A 16,276-nucleotide genomic window follows, 5' to 3' on the forward strand; every position below is an offset into this window, starting at 1 on the left:
ACCTAGAGTATGAGTATTAGGGTGACCTGATGTTACACTTTATGTGGGACTGCACAGCATTTTTATTGTCTGACCCGCATGATGTCGCATTTTGATTGGCTGTAGTTTTCAGAAGGTGGGTTAACGGATATATTTAACTAGTCTGTCATTGGAATAATGTGTGCTATGGAACCTTGAACTGAATTAATCCTCGTTCTATTAGGGGCTCAGTATCTTGCTCAAGGACACTTCGACTGGCCTGGAGGAGCCAGGAATCAAACCAGCAACTCTTCGATTACTATTACCCGTTCTGTCATATGAGCCACAGAGGAAGAAAGTTTATTTTTCTAAAACCTGAACAGCACATTGTAGTGTTTCTTCAGGAGACATATTTATCCTCAGACAAGGCTAAAAACCAATGTATGGATTGGGTGGGCTGTACTATGGAGTCTAGCCAAAGTCAGGGGTCATAACACTGATTTAAACATTTACAATTTAAGCATTAAAGGGGATTAAAGAAGATTGCTACAGGACAGGCTCAACGAAGATGTCAAATACTGCTGATGGTTGGGAAAATGAGACCCTGGGTGTTCTAGATGTGCGTGTGAAAAGGGAGAACTAATACGTTTTCTCCTCTTTGCATAAAACTTTTTTCATTTTCTAGATTTCTACATCTCTTCTGCAATTAGTTACGTGTTGACACAAATGCCCAAATTGAGGTTAACTCTTATATGTGAGAACGGGTTTAAGAAATATAAATTAACTCCACAGATTGTATTCACACATTTTACACAATTAAACTGAAATACCACTATCACTCTTCTCCACTAGGGGCCGCCACAGGGTAATCAATGATAAATAACAATAGTAGCTAGTCACACATCTTTTTAAAAAGTGGTCAAATATACAGCAACCTAATATGCACAGGCTCATCCCCATGTTCCCAGGAATGTGTGTCTCTTGATATAAATTTACATTATATGAGATGGGTAAGGCCTGTCAGCAGTTCAGAGAAGAACGAAGGGAGAAGACATTTTCAAATGCAGTTTAAATGATATAAATCTGTTAAGCGGATGTGGAGATATCCATTCTTAAAGCTGCAGTATGTAACTTTTAAAGTCATAAAAAAGGAAAAGAAGGACGTTGTATAATAATGGTATTTTACAAAGTCAAAGTCAGTTGTATTGACTTTATGATGATCCAAGCCTATTAACTCGTATCCGTATAAGTATGATATTACTCCCACTTCCGGAGGTAAAGGTCCACCTTATTTAGTAACCTGAATGACAGATTTTGTAGGGCAGCTGGTTTGTCCTGCTGGATGTACCACAGAAAGCCTACAGCTTTTTTTCCCCAATTCATGTCGATGAGCCTCATCATCAGGCACACTCTGTGTAACCTGGAAGGGGCCCAATAGACTCTGTTTTCAATACCCTGGACATTTTTTGGAATTTCAAAGAATTAAGATCCAATCTCCCTCCATGAAATCAACACTGCAGTCAGCTTCCCATGTTAATCTCAGGGATGACAAGTCACTGACAAAATGAAGAAGCAGCATAGAGTAATAGGCTGCGGTGACCTTTTCTGAAAATGCAGTGTTAGACACCAGATGTCCACACGGAGTCGAGCCGAAGGTCTGTATCAGCAGATGCCTCAACTGAAGGGATCTCCAAAACTGACTCTGTGGGATATCAAATTGCTGTTCAAGATTTTCAAATGATCTCAATGTTCCCTCTTCATAAAGTTCACCTAAAACCTTGATTTTGATTTAGGGCTTCCAAAAAATGGTGCTTTACCAATACAAAGCTTTAGAATGAACCAGATTCCTGCATGTGTAGGTGGGTTATTTCAACATACCGACCCAGGGGAACATACACTGAACATTTGACATATATGATAAACATAGCTGAGAACAGAACCCTTTGATAGGTCCTTTAGTGTCATATTATGAGGAAATTGAACCATAGACAGTCACATATCTGTAATCATATTTATATTAAGCCATGTACAGTATGATGGTAAATGGACCTGTACTTGTATAGCGCCTTTCTAGTCTTCCAACCACTCAAAGCGCTTTTACGCTACATGCCACATTCACCCTTTCTTGTTTCATGATGGCAAAGCCCATCCAACAGAAATGTACACATTCATACACATTCACACACTGATGCACAGCATCGGGAGCTTCAGTATCTTGCTCAAGGATACTTTGACATGTGGCAGGAAGACCCGGGGATCGAACCTTACGATTAGGGGACGACCCGCTCTGCCTCTGCACCACAGCCACCTTACACTTTTATTTTTGGTATCCGGTGGTGGGGTGGAAATTTGGGTGCACCCACAAACTTTTTCATGCTGAATGACTATATCCTGACAGTAGTACATGAGACAGATAACCTATGAAAAAATCTGGTTCCTCTTGTGGAGTCTCATTCCTCAACAATCAACTATCTGCAAGTCACCAACCCAAAGGGTCAGTATATGACGGCTTGGGAATGTAATCTTAATAATCAACAATTTTTCTTGGCTCTTGGTCGTTTTCGTTCAGGTCCAGTGTATTCTTGTTTTAGGAGCATGAGGAGGAGGAAATCAAGGAAACAAGAAAGACAAAAGAGTGTGAAACCTCTGAACAGAATCATCATTCCTATACATTCTCTCACTGGGATAACTTTTAGTCAATAAAATAATAGAGAAATTAAATATTTTAAATTTTTTCTAGGAACCCCTCAATGACCTCAGGTTGAGAACCACTGCTGTAAAACTCAAACTGCCAGCTGTATTTTTTCTAATAGTTTCATATCAATTTAAACTAACCCTTCATATACAATTAAAATATAAACCCAATTCTGTTTTTAAAAATGTATTTTATTTGATGCAAATGGTCAAAGGTCATTTGTTGTTTGCTGCGAACAACAAAGATGATTTAAAAATGTAATGTTTGTATTTTTTTGTTAAGAAATGGAAATATGTTCAGTACTTGAACACTGAAATGACCCTTTGAAGAAAATAATCTTATCACACTGTTCTCAGAAACTTTGCACATATTTTGCCTTTTTTTAATGTCAGCACACAATAGACTGAAAGAACTGAAATCAGAGAAGCACTTCAGCAAGTTGGTTTTTATTTGATTCTTAAACCGGATCGGGACCCCTCCTCCCAGAAGGCAAAGTTAAAGTTAAATAAGTAAACTGACTTGCAGAATGGCTTTAATCTAAACATGTGTAACATCTAATACAGGGTGAAGATTACAGTTACGTACTGAACACGATTTGAACACAATCTCTTAAAAACAAGCAAGGCAACATTCCTTCTGTAACAGAGTCCGCTCCAGAGGCGACACTGTGGACAGGAAGCTTCCTTCTTTAGGAGCTCTTCTTCTCCTCAAATATGATGTTTGCTGTGGCTCTCTTGGCTGTGGACACACACAAACATAAAAAATGTCAGAAGTCTTGTTTTGTTAACTTGAGTCTGATCTTCTATTCTTCTTCTACTGTCAGCTGACTGTGTATGGTTTCCAATAGGAAGCTTCGGAGGAATCAGACTTTGTGGCCTGGCTGAACTAACGCTATGCTTAATTTGTGTAGTGTTACAGTTGATGTGTGTATTTGTGTGTATACTAGAAAAATAGAATCGCTTAATTATTTATTACAAACAATATAAACAAAAATATTAAGAGCAATAACAAAAATAAAAATATATGATAAAATATATGAATATTATAATTATAATCTTAATTTAAATTTAAAATAAACAATTCAACAGAAATCAAGTTGTTTCTCAGGTTAACTAGTTAACTGGTTGTCCTCAGGTCATTACAGGAGCTGATTCATTTTGCAGCTATAATTTCACATTTGGGCATTTCCCTAAGTAAATATGGCAGTTTATGTTTATGTGTAACAACTGACCCTTCCTTGTTCAGTTAAGCAAGCCTCGGTCAGAACCTCTGTCAACTTCCTCCTTTCCTGTACTTACATATGCTATGTGCTAGGCTAATCTATGTTAACAGAAAACCACATATTGAAGATGGTTAAAAGATAAAAGTGACACATATATACAGTCACATGCGAACATTTAAATACAGCCCAGACTTCCAAGTGTGTAGAGAAACTATGGCGTCAAACATGTTGATGTACTCACCCTCATCTTTGATCTTGTCGGCAGCTTCTGATGCCTTGTCCTTGAGGTTCTTCACCGCGTCGTCAATCTTGGCCTCGTTTTTGAGGAAGAAGGGTCGAATGATGCGGTTATAAATCTGGACTGATCCATTGGAGGCAGTCGGAGCCATGCACCACACCAAGAAGGCACACTGGAGAGAGACAAGAGCTCTCTCATCAAACTAGAACAGACATCACGGTTACATTACAGGCTAAAAAGCCTTCACCTATTCCAGTTCATAAGACAGCAGAGTGTATGCTGAAATAAATCAGACTGTAACAAACAGTGTTTTATTTAAAGCAAAACAACGCTGACATCCTCCCAGTAATAAAGTCTACACACTCAAACCTCCAACCCAATGTGTCTTTCTATCTTTCTAGACTCTGATTGGTTGTTTTTCAACCAATCAGAGTGTTCAGGCCCACCAGAGGCATTTTTTTAGATTATCTTTCTCATGGACTACTGTCAGGGTATAATTAAAGTTTGAACAAATACGACAAAAAGTAATTGTTATTAAAGCTACCTACTGCAGCTTTAAATGCTACGTTCTAATTTGTGCACACAAATTATGAATCAGAGATCACATTAATTTTGCATATAAAACTGCTTTTTCTTGACTCCAGTACAATAGCTGTAGTCTGACAGTGTACCTGTGGTAGTCAGCAGCTGGTTTACAGCAGCATTATATTGTATATCCCTTAAAGCAAACACTACTGGTTGCTGGTGAACCTATGACATAGCTCTCAGCATTCTGCAGTGAACTCCACCCTCAAAATGTTGATTAGTTTATCTGCCAAGAAGAGAGAGCGAGAGAAAAAACACACCTACTCTGGTGAGGTGCCGGCTCCAAGGTAGGTCATCAAAGTCAGGAGGGGAAAGCAGCCCACTCAACTCAGATTCAGTCTTTTTTATTAGTTTTAGGCACAAAGTTAAACCACAGCTACAGCCTCACATAACATCAATGGATTACATATAATGTCTTAGGTTATATGAATACTGTGGGTAGCTTCTTTTTAAAATTCAAAAATGTAAACTTATGGGTCACTTTATCAGCCATGAAAAGCAGGTCATTATTAGTTACCGTACTGGCTGAAAACTGGTAGGCCTTTTGGTGCTATCCATTGGTTTCGTAAATCCCCCGCCTGAGTTGCTCTGACGCGAGAACGTGACGTAATTGCCTGGCTTGTACCATTTATAGCGTTCCATTTGTCTTTGGGCATTACGAGTCGGAAAGAACATGGACGCCACCAGTGCAGCAGCTGTCTTGTTATTGCTTGTGGCTCTTCTAAACAAGCTCAATGTGAAATAATAATGTTTTTCTACAGAAACACTAACATTTCAAGTAATTCCGTTATTACAAGTCTTACATTTCAATAATATTTTGCCTTTTTCGCCTATTTCAATTTCAACAAGTGATGGGGCGTTTCTCTCGAGCCACCAGGGGCCCCCAGGGGCCTCCATGGGCAGTGGCAGGCTAGTGTTATTGTTAGCTACATTAGCCTATTTAGCAAACCAGCTCGAAAACAAAACTTTACATTGTATTGCACGCACAGCAACACTGTGCAATGCATAAATTGGTGACCGGACTAAAGCAGCAATGTAAACAAGTGTGTAAGAGCATTTAAAATCGACATTAAAACGACCAACATGGTACGAATACAAAGAAAATACATCTCAATATTGGCGCTGCCATCTTTGTTTTGCGAGTCGTACGTTCACCCTCGTTTAGCTCGGTGTACTCTGAGGAGCCCCGAGTGGGACGGCAGATATTACGACCAAAAGGGGTGTGTCTCGGTGAAATGTCGCGAGATAGCTGCGAGATTTACACTTTCCAACTCGGGCAGGGGATTTATGAGACAAATGGATAGCACCATTTTGCTACCAACAGGGAACAGGCTCCATTTTTTGAACTGTTCTGAACATTTCAACCAAAATGTTGAAAAATTAAATTTTGTTAGAGACCTGAAAAGTTGGTTCCCAGCTGGAAACAGCAGGTTTTCTTTGGGAACCAATGTAGGAGTGTCATATTCTACAGGTCGTTGTGCATTGTGCAGCGCCCTCTGTTGATGATGCATCCGATTATCATGATGGAAACAAAGCCTGGTTTGCTAGAAAGCACCAAGGTTCCAAGAATCTTGAATGGAACCAGTTCAAGAATCAGAGCTAATTTGGTGGAAAAGGGGCAGGGCTGAAACAGGTACAACAGACCCAAGCTGGATTACCTTTCCAATATAGTAGAATGGGAACCAGGAGAGGAAGATATCAGCAAAAAACTCTGCAACACTGAAGAGTCCATACACCACCCAGTAGGTCAGCCATTTAGTATCATCCTCTTTGGTGGCACTTTCAATGGCCTTTATCCTGGAGAGAGATGGGGACATGTAAGAGATATACTGATATAAAAGGTTAACATTACTCTCACTCTGGTCTAACATGTGGAAGTAAATGGTAAATGGTAAATGGACCTGTACTTGTATAGCACCTTTCTAGTCTTCCGACCACTCAAAGCACTTTTACACTACGTGCCACATTCACCCTTTCATACACATTCACTCAGCGATGGCAAAGTCCATCAAACAAGAAACTAATGCATTCATGCACATTCATACACCGATGCACAGCATCGGGAGCAATTTGGGGTTCAGTATCTTGCTCAAGGATACTTCGACATGGTGGGACGAGCCAGGGATCAAACCAACAACCTTCCAATTGGTGGACGACCCACTCTGCCTCCGGGCCACAGCCACTCTGTGAATAAATAATATGGGGCGGTTTTGATACAATGACCATATGGAGGAGCGCAACCTTTTTGGCCATTTAGGCAACAACCATGCTCATGGGACTGTTTCTGTTGAATCGGCTATCACGTCGATAAAGGTCCAGTGTATGATTGAGTAACACTGAGGAGGATCTATTGTCAGAAATGGAATATAATATTCATAGTTTTCATTAGAGTATAATCACTCAAAAATAAGAAGAAAGAAAAGGAGTTCGGTCTAGACCTACTCTATTTGAAAAGTGTCCTGAGATAACTTCTGTTATGAATTGACACTATACAAATAAAATTGAATTGAATTGAATTGAATCATTGTGTTTTTGTTACCTTAGAATGAGCTGTTTTTATTTACGGAGGAAGTGGGTCCTCTTCTATGGAGTCCACTATGTTGAACTGCCATGTTTCTACAGTAGCCCAGAACAGACAAAACAAACACTGACACTAGGTAGAGGTGTTTGCGTTTTTACAGCCACTGTAATTGGTTGCAATCTGCAACTTCAACATCAAATCCTAAGCACTGGTCCTATTCATTCAGGCCCTGGATCATCCCCAACGGGGATTTTGCTTTAGTTTCCTAAAGTGAGCTTAACTTGCTTCATATAGCCTACTAGTATGTTTCAAAGCTTACAAAATAATAAAATAGTCCTCTAGTAGCTTTTTATAGTTCACTGTCATTAGTAGGTTCTTTAGACATCACAAACAGAAGCTTGGAAGATGTTTCAGAAGAAATGGAGGAAAGGATTATTGTTGCCGTCTGTGGATACCCAGAGAGCAATGATCTACTTCATATTTATAGAGATCGGACCAAAAAAGAGATTGCCTGGAGAAAAGTAAGTGTGGTTGATGATGGACAAAATTGCAGAAAGAAATGTTGTTAATTATGTACATGGAGACCCGCCTCCTCTCCAATTTCGCGGGCTGTATTTATTCGCGCAATAGAAAAAACAGGAATCCTGTGAGTACACTCGCAATAATAATGCGCAGTAATGCAAAGCAAAGCTATGGCTTGCAGTGTGAACGTAGCCTCAGTTACCACAAGCAACGTTCACCTGTTTTGTTTTTGTTCGTATGACATTTGAATGTCTGTAATATCTGCTCTCCTCAGTTTTCTTCTGCAGAATTTAAGCAATAAAACTAAATCAGTGCTATCAATGCTTCTTTCCAATCCACTATTTATCAAAGGATATAGTAAGCAATGATAAGGAAAGCAGAGCTGATAATGTAAGTCCTATCCCTGCCTCTCCCTGCATGATGAAGCTATAACAAGCAGGGTGTAACCGCTGCTCAGGGCAAGTTCCTTTAACACGTAATAACCATTTTCAATATGGGCATCACTGATTAAAATGTAACAAGGGCTCAGATTTGTAAGCAACTTTTCCCATAGAACTTTATGATGCTCCTGTGAAACATGCTCTGCAACCTAGTGTTCTCCACATAATAGTTTCTACATCAAGGCAAGCCTGGGCACCTTACACACAACTGTCCATGGCAAAAAAGCCCTCTGAATTTGAATTTTGGATTATTTTGTCAAACTAAATACCCCAAACTAACTTGCTGGGTTGTTTGCTTTGGTTGCCAGGGAGTGCTGTTAATCAAACCTAAATAACCATATCCACAAAGTTCTGAATATTTAATTTCTAAACTTTGAGTATTCTTTTTAGTTTGAATATGTATATAAGAAATATGCACATATTGTGTACCCTATGTGTTAATGTTAACCCTAATTGATTTTAATAAATTATATAATTAAAGCCATTTATAAAGAAAAAATACCAAATATATGCTAGATGTGGGACAAGAAAAGCAATTTTAACATTTTGAACAATTACTATATTTTTGTAGACTAAATGATTACCAATAAAATGTATAATTTTAAAGCCCCCCTCCAGTTGTGTTTCTTCTTGTTCTTACAGTGTGATGTTTGAATGATGTATGTGCAGAGTTTGACACTAGAAGAATGTTTTCACATTCATCTGCTGAAAGTGGAAAGTTTCACCGTGCTCATTGAAATTCTGACTTTAAGGGGCGGGGCCTATCAGCATGATTAGTGACATCACAAATAGTTTGGAAGTCAACCCTGGTTTGTTACTTCTAGGCTGGATTACTGCAATTCCTTATTATCAGGTTGCCCCAATAAGTCCATTAAGACCCTACAATTAATTCAGAATGCTGCAGCACGAGTACTGACAGGAACTAGAAAAAGAGATCACATCTCTCCTGTACTAGCTTCTCTGCACTGGCTCCCTGTAAAATGTAGAATAGAATTTAAAATCCTCCTCCTCACCTACAAAGCTCTTCATGGTCAGGCCCCTTCATATCTTCTATTACCCCACTAGAACACTACGTTCTCTGAATGCTGGGCTACTTGTGGTTCCTATAGTCTCTAAAAGTAGAACAGGAGCCAGAGCCTTCAGTTACCAAGCTCCTCTCCTGTGGAACCAGCTTCCAGTTCAATTCAAGAGTAGGCTTAAGACATTCCTCTTTGATAAAGCTTATAGTTAGGGCTGGATCAGGTGAGTCCTGAACCATCCCTTAGTTATGCTGCTATAGGCCTAGACTATCTGGGGATTTCCCATGATGCACTGAGCTCCTCTCTTCCTCTCTCTCTCTTTCTGCACTCATTCATGTCCCATTAATGCATGTTACTAACTCCACTTCTTCCCTGGGGTTCTTGTGCTTTCTTGTTTCGCAGGTTCTCATGGATCCTGGTGGAGCCTCCTGCCATGGTTCTGCTTGACTGCCATTGCTAATATCACTGATATTATTGTTATTATTAATATTATTATTATTAATATTACTACAGATACTATTATTACTATAATCACTGCTCATTGTCCCCCATTGTGTTGTTGTCGTCATCTTCTTGATTCATCAGTCATGATTTGGCGCTATACAAATAAAACTGAATTTCAATTTCAATTCAATTCAATTCAATTTTATTTGTATAGTGCCAATTCATAACAGAAGTTATCTCAGGACACTTTTCAAATAGAGCAGGTCTAGACCGAACTCTTTAAAACATTATTTACAGAGACCCAACAGTACCACCATGAGCAAGCACTTGGCGACAAGGGCAAGGAAAAACTGCCTGTTAAAAGGCAGAAATTTAAGAATTGAATTGAATTGAATTGAATCTTGTATTCAGCTTTAATCTAGCTTTTTAATAAGGTAGAAGGAAGATATGCTGATATGATAAAAAAAACATATCAGACACACATTATTGTTCCAAGCAGACTATTTGAATGTATGTCTTAATACATGTCTGGAGGGGATCTTTAACATGTGAAACTACATTTTCAGATGATTTGTGTACCCATTCTGTAAGTGCCACATCATTTCTGAAACACAATCACCATGACAGCACAAATACGGAAGGAAACAGATTGCTTGTGGTTACTGACACTATCAGAGTGTCTTTCTTCAGTGTTCTTTTCTTTTTATCTGAGATCATACCTCAGTTATTTTATTTTTTTTTAAGACAACAAATGGTGCTCATATTCACATTTTTAACTTAACGTCCCTAAATAATGATCAGATATTAAATGTTCTATTTTTGTTATCACAGTATCAGATGCTTATTAGCTGAGAATAATCCCGCTCATTAATCGGTCTCATCATGGAGTTATTCCTCATAGCCTTGAGACACAGAGACACAGAGACTTCCTGGAAGAAAACAGCCAATGACATTATATACTACGTTGACTTCAAGGAGCATCAGTCACTGCTGTTTTTACATCATGATAACAGTGTTAAACATAATTAAACAGTTTTCTCTGTTTAAGTCATAACATGAATATGAGATCTGCAAAAAAAATGGGGTGGAAAATCAAGTCATGATCAGAAGATTAGCTGAGGGAAACTCTGTTGAGTTCATAGATGAGGATCAGTATACCAGTAATGAGTGCTACTACTGTGCAAAACAGTTGTATAATGTCTTGTTTGGCTGTTGAGGAGCGTTATTAGGTCTGATAGTAAGTGGCTGTAATAGAGGAAAAATAAGCCAAAATATAATAATAATAATAATAACAACAACAACAATAACAATATTTTAAACCAACAGGTTAGTTGACTGTGTGTGTGTGTGTGTGTGTGTGTGTGTGTGATGTCTCTGTGTGTGTGTCTCTGTGTGTGTGTGTCTGTGTGTGTTAGGTGGTGGTGCTCTGGGCAGGGCAGGCCCCATCCTGCTCTAAGAATAATACACTTACGATATGTATGCTGGGTACAGAAAGCCGATGAGGTTACACAGTAGGGAGGCTCCGTAACCGATCACCAAGTAGACTGCGATGATACCGGCGACAGCTGGAACAAAGGACACCATATGTTTGTCACGCCTTTAGTCACAAATCCACTTCCTATCGAACACATTACATTGCCCTGCTACTTACAATAAATATGTACAGCTGATAGTGACTACAGCACTGATTAAAGGCATACGTCACCTCTTCAGTTCAAAGTAAACGCAGCTTCCTCTGCCACGCTAACTCCCACCTCTATACCTCTCTTGTCACACACCCGCTGTTTCCTCTTTTTTCATCCCCGTCGCTGTCAACACTCACCCAGAGCGAGGTACGTCCTGCTCACTCCGGTTCTGGCCTCGACTTTGGCCAGAACATCTGTCATGAGGTTCTTTTCATGGAGAAACTTTTCGAATCTTTCCTTAAGTCCCTGGGCCATGGCTGCACTTCCTTCTTCAGAGATGCTGATGAATTACGAAATTGTTCTGAATCAAACTGCGACACCCCTGCAACCCAACACAACACTGTTCATGCAGGCGTCAAGTAAGACAGGGTGTGCAACACAGCTTCCGGCCACAGGCTTCAAAATAAAAGCAAGCAAGTTTATTTAAAGATCCACGTATCAAGACATAATACAAATATTCTGCTTGGGACAATAATGTGTGTCTGATATATTTTTTTCCCGAAAAGAAATATAATTTACAAATTAAAATCCCTTAAAAGGATCATCTACTCCTTCTACCTCATTAAAAATTCCTACTTCACTGTAAAGTCCATTCTCTATGGAAGCCCATTTCTGCCAGTGTGACAGGGAAAAATAATGACTTAGTGTTTCAAAATAATGAGAAACGTTCTCAGTATTTATTAAAGTATCACAAAGTCATTATTTTGAGGTGCTATGTCAATGAGCACAGAGAAACTTTCCACTTTCAGCAGATGAGTGTGAAAACATCCTTCTAGTGTCAAACTCAAACAAATCTTTGGCTGGAGGGGGCTTTAAAGTTATATTTTAGCGGTAATCATTTAGTTAACAAATATACAGACATTATTAAAAATCTTACAGTCGCTTTCCTAGTCCCACATCTAGCAAATATTAAACCTAATAAATGGCTTAAATTATATCATTTATTAAGATTAATTAAATGTAAAAAATAGGGTACACAATATATACATAATTATTATCAATGAAGTGTTTTGTCCCTAATATTTGAGTTGAGTTTCAAAATTTCAACAGCAAGCTGCAAGATGTTTTTGGAAGGTGCTGTTTAATAATTGTTGATTAATTGCAATTTCAATTAACATTTTGGACCAGTCACCGATCAAATGTGCATCCTCACTAGTATCAATTAATACCAGTTGTAACACCAAGGTAAATAAAATATATTTTCATATTTAGTAGCAGCCATGTACAAGTGAGTTTTTACACTTACTGTGAAGGTACGGATGGAAGTAACTGTATTCTCATACAGATCCAGTAACTGCCTTCAACTTGATGCAGCTGGTGCTCAACATTTAGTGGACAGACTTTCCCCTCACCTCAGTCTTACAGGCATTGCACACTCCCAGACTGTGTACACTTGCAAAAAGCTCTACCTATCAAATCCTTGAGGTTATGGGTTGTTGAGGTTAGACATAGGTCATGGTCAGGTTAGGTGGTGTCAGAGCTGCTGAAGAACTGGCTGTGTAGATTAGAGGAATATCTCCTGAGAGAATAAAGTCAGGGCACACAAAATGTGATATTGACACTGAGCACTCTGCAGCCACACCCTTCCTTGCTTTGATGACATTGCAAAATACAATTGCTGGAATATAATGCAGTTATTTCAAACATGCTATGTAGCGTGGTGTGGTACAGGCATCACATTAAATCATATATAATCATGCATTACATTACATTAAATTGCAACTATAATTTATTGTACATTACTGCTGTATTGATTAGACAGATTTATCTTTGGGCTAATAAGATGTTGTTACCACCAGACTATTTTAGTAGGTTGAGATCTTAAAGGTTAGAGGAACCAATAAAGGTATTTCACTATACCAGGATACAAGCAGTAGCTATGTCACGGTGAACAGGAGCCCACAGAACAGGGTTTTCCACTTCAGTCTATATTTGAAACATCTTAGCTGGTAGGAAATCACTTATAGTAGATTTGTAACTTGATGGCTTTTCTTCTGACACAAAGCAGGAGCCCACCAGGGTCGCCACACCCTCATGGTTCTTCATGTTTTTGAAAACTTTGCCAAAACTGCTTTGTGCTGCAGAAAAAAATTATTTCTCCTGAATCTATGAAATTATCTTTGCATAGTTAGTATGTGTGTTTCTGTCTATGGGTTTATAAGACTGGAAGTCGCTGCATAAAGTTGTAAAACATGGATGCAAAACTGAATTTGCTTACTATGTACACCACAAACAGGTTTTATACAAGCTGCAACTTCTGTGGCTGTAAATTAAGCCAACGTGGAACTTAGAAAAGCTGCACTTCCTCTAACGGCCACTGAAGGCTGGCTACAGGAGTGAGTCAATCTCCATAAGGCCCCATATTAAAATGCCCATACAGCAGAAATAAAAATGTTCACAGGGTGGTACAAAAATGCTTTTGGTCTCTAATTTGGTCAGCTAATTCCCCGTTCATGACAACTGTATGGAGGGTGACGTTTTATATAACTCACCCGATTAAATTATATACTGTCACACTGTTTTCAGTAACTTAAGGTTATGAATATAACCCCTGTTGTCTGATTAACGTGAGTGAGTGTCTCACTATGGGAACGCCTCCTGTGTGACCTCATCAGAAGCTCAAATAACACTACAATGGCACTAGTGATGTCTATGTCAGGAGGAGGTGGGACCCTCCTCCTATATAATAGACCAGGCCAGACATCCCTGTAAAGAAGACAACTGTCCCCAGTATCACTTCACAAGGGAGTAGCCAGCTCTGAGAAGAGCCCACACTGAGGACTTGATGTGCCAGAGTTGGAGCCATGACATCTTACCTGTAAAATCTAGCAAATGTGTTGGGCGAGGCCCAGCATGCAGCTGCATACATCTTTTAAATGAAAACTCCTTCAAAGAGAGCCCATGATAATGCTAGACCCCTGGTGGAATGTGCACAGAGACCAGTGGGAGGCTGGATATTCATACATCCTACTTATGCTCATATAACGTCAAAGTTGAAGGGGCCTGGCACACTGAACAGTGTCAGTATAGGGTGAATCCATAGGATTGATCAGCTAAATGAGTCAAGTCAGTATACGTTTTTGAATTGTCAGGGGATGCAGACTGTAACCTGTTAATAAAAGATGAGTGGTTGCCAATATAAAAAGAACTTGTCAACAGATACTCTGGTTGTGAATTAGATTTTTAAAAGTAAGGGAGACGCACACAACAAAGCCAATTAACATATGATTTATTAAGGAAAATAATTAAACTAAACTAACTGTAGTATGTAAAATCAGTGGGATCAGTGGTGTAGGTGAGTGCATGAGTGGAGAAGTATATGAGTGCTGTGTTTTTGTATGTGTTTTTGTATGTGTGTTTTTATATATATATTTATATTTATGTTCTTAATATATGTTGTTTGTATATCTGGAGTTTGTAACGGTCAGACAGCTGCATGTGAGAAAACCACGAATTACTGTAGACTACTAAATCATCTAAATAAACCGTGCAGTCCGCCAGTCCAGCTACAACACAATTCATTTGACGTTGAAAAGTGGCAAGTGCATTCCTTTAAACCAAATGGCATCACTTTATACGAATACAACCCAGATGGAGTAATAAACAATGCTACTTCCCGTGCTCTTCTGGACAAGGGTACTTGCCAGTAACCCTTGAGAAGATCAAATTTGCTGACATACTTAGCAGCTCCAACCTGGTCTACACTGTCCTCCATATGAGGCAATGGAAACTAATCTGACTTTGTGACCTTGTTGACCTTTTGAAAATCTGAACAAAATCTAGGTGTGTTGTCACTTTTAGGCACTAATAAACATGGAGAAGCACAGCTTGATGAGAACGGCACTGCGATGTCATTTGCAACCATATATTCTACCTCAGCATCTAAATATTTATGCTTCTATCATATCTTAAAGAGCTCATAGTACCCTATTACCCCTCTAGAACACTATGTTCTCTGAATGCAGGGCTACTTGTGGTTCCTATAGTCTCTAAAAGTAGAACAGGAGCCAGAGCCTTCAGTTACCAAGCTCCTCTCCTGTGGAACCAGTTCCAGTTGTGGTTCGGGAGGCAGACACCATCTCCACATTTAAGAGTAGGCTTAAGACATTCCTCTTTGATAAAGCTTATAGTTAGGGTTGGATCAGGTGAGTCCTGAACCATCCCTTAGTTATGCTGCTATAGGCCTAGACTATCGGGGGATTTCCCATGGTGCAATGAGCTCCTCTCTTCCTCTCTCTTTCTGCACTCATTCATGTCCCATTAATGCATGTTACTAACTTCACTTCTTCCCCGGAGTTCTTGTGCTTTCTCGTCTCGCAGGTTCTCATGGATCCTGGTGGAGCCTCCTGCCATGGTCCTGCTTGACTGCCATTGCTAATATCACTGATATTATTGTTATTATTATTAATATTATTATTGCTACAGTTACTATTATTACTATTGTCACTACTCATTATCCCCCATCGTTGCTGTTGTCGTTGTCATCGTCTTCTTCATGTTCATCATCATCAGTCACTACTATTGGTGTAGTTGTTGCTACTGTTGTTGCTGTGCACCTGTCTGTCTGTCTGTCTCTGTCTCTCTCACTCTCTCTCTCTCTCTCTCTCTCTCTCTCTCTCTCTCTCTCTCTCTCTCTCTCTCAACTGGTCGAGGCAGACGACCACCCACCTAGAGCCAAAGGGTCTGTCCTAGGTTTCTGCCTCTTAACAGGCAGTTTTTCCTTGCCCCGTCACCAAGTGCTTGCTCATGGTGGTACTGTTGGGTCTCTGTAAATGTTATAAGGAGTTCGGTCTAGACCTGCTCCATTTGAAAAGTGTCCTGAGATAACTTCTGTTATGAATTGGCGCTATACAAATAAAATTTTATTGAATTGAAATTGAATTGATTTGAAATTGAATTGAATTGACCATGAAGAGCTTGGTAGGTGAGGAGGAGGATTTTAAATTC

The 16,276-nt window shown here is 39.3% G+C and overlaps 1 protein-coding gene across 1 annotated transcript; it reads right to left on the reverse strand.

The window, feature by feature from the left end:
* Nucleotides 1–3,083: 3,083 nt before the first annotated feature.
* Nucleotides 3,084–11,688, reverse strand: reep5 (receptor accessory protein 5). The gene is made up of 5 exons (XM_051412394.1): nt 11,467–11,688; nt 11,116–11,209; nt 6,357–6,495; nt 4,117–4,285; nt 3,084–3,391 (listed from the first exon to the last, which is right to left on the reverse strand). The coding sequence occupies exons 1-5, from the start codon at nt 11,582–11,584 to the stop codon at nt 3,342–3,344; spliced, it is 570 nt and encodes a 189-aa protein (XP_051268354.1). The 5' UTR covers nt 11,585–11,688; the 3' UTR covers nt 3,084–3,341.
* Between the last annotated feature and the right edge of the window lie 4,588 nt (nt 11,689–16,276).

Source organism: Dicentrarchus labrax, unplaced genomic scaffold, assembly GCF_905237075.1.
Source record: "Dicentrarchus labrax unplaced genomic scaffold, dlabrax2021, whole genome shotgun sequence".
NCBI classification, from domain to species: Eukaryota; Metazoa; Chordata; class Actinopteri; family Moronidae; genus Dicentrarchus; species Dicentrarchus labrax.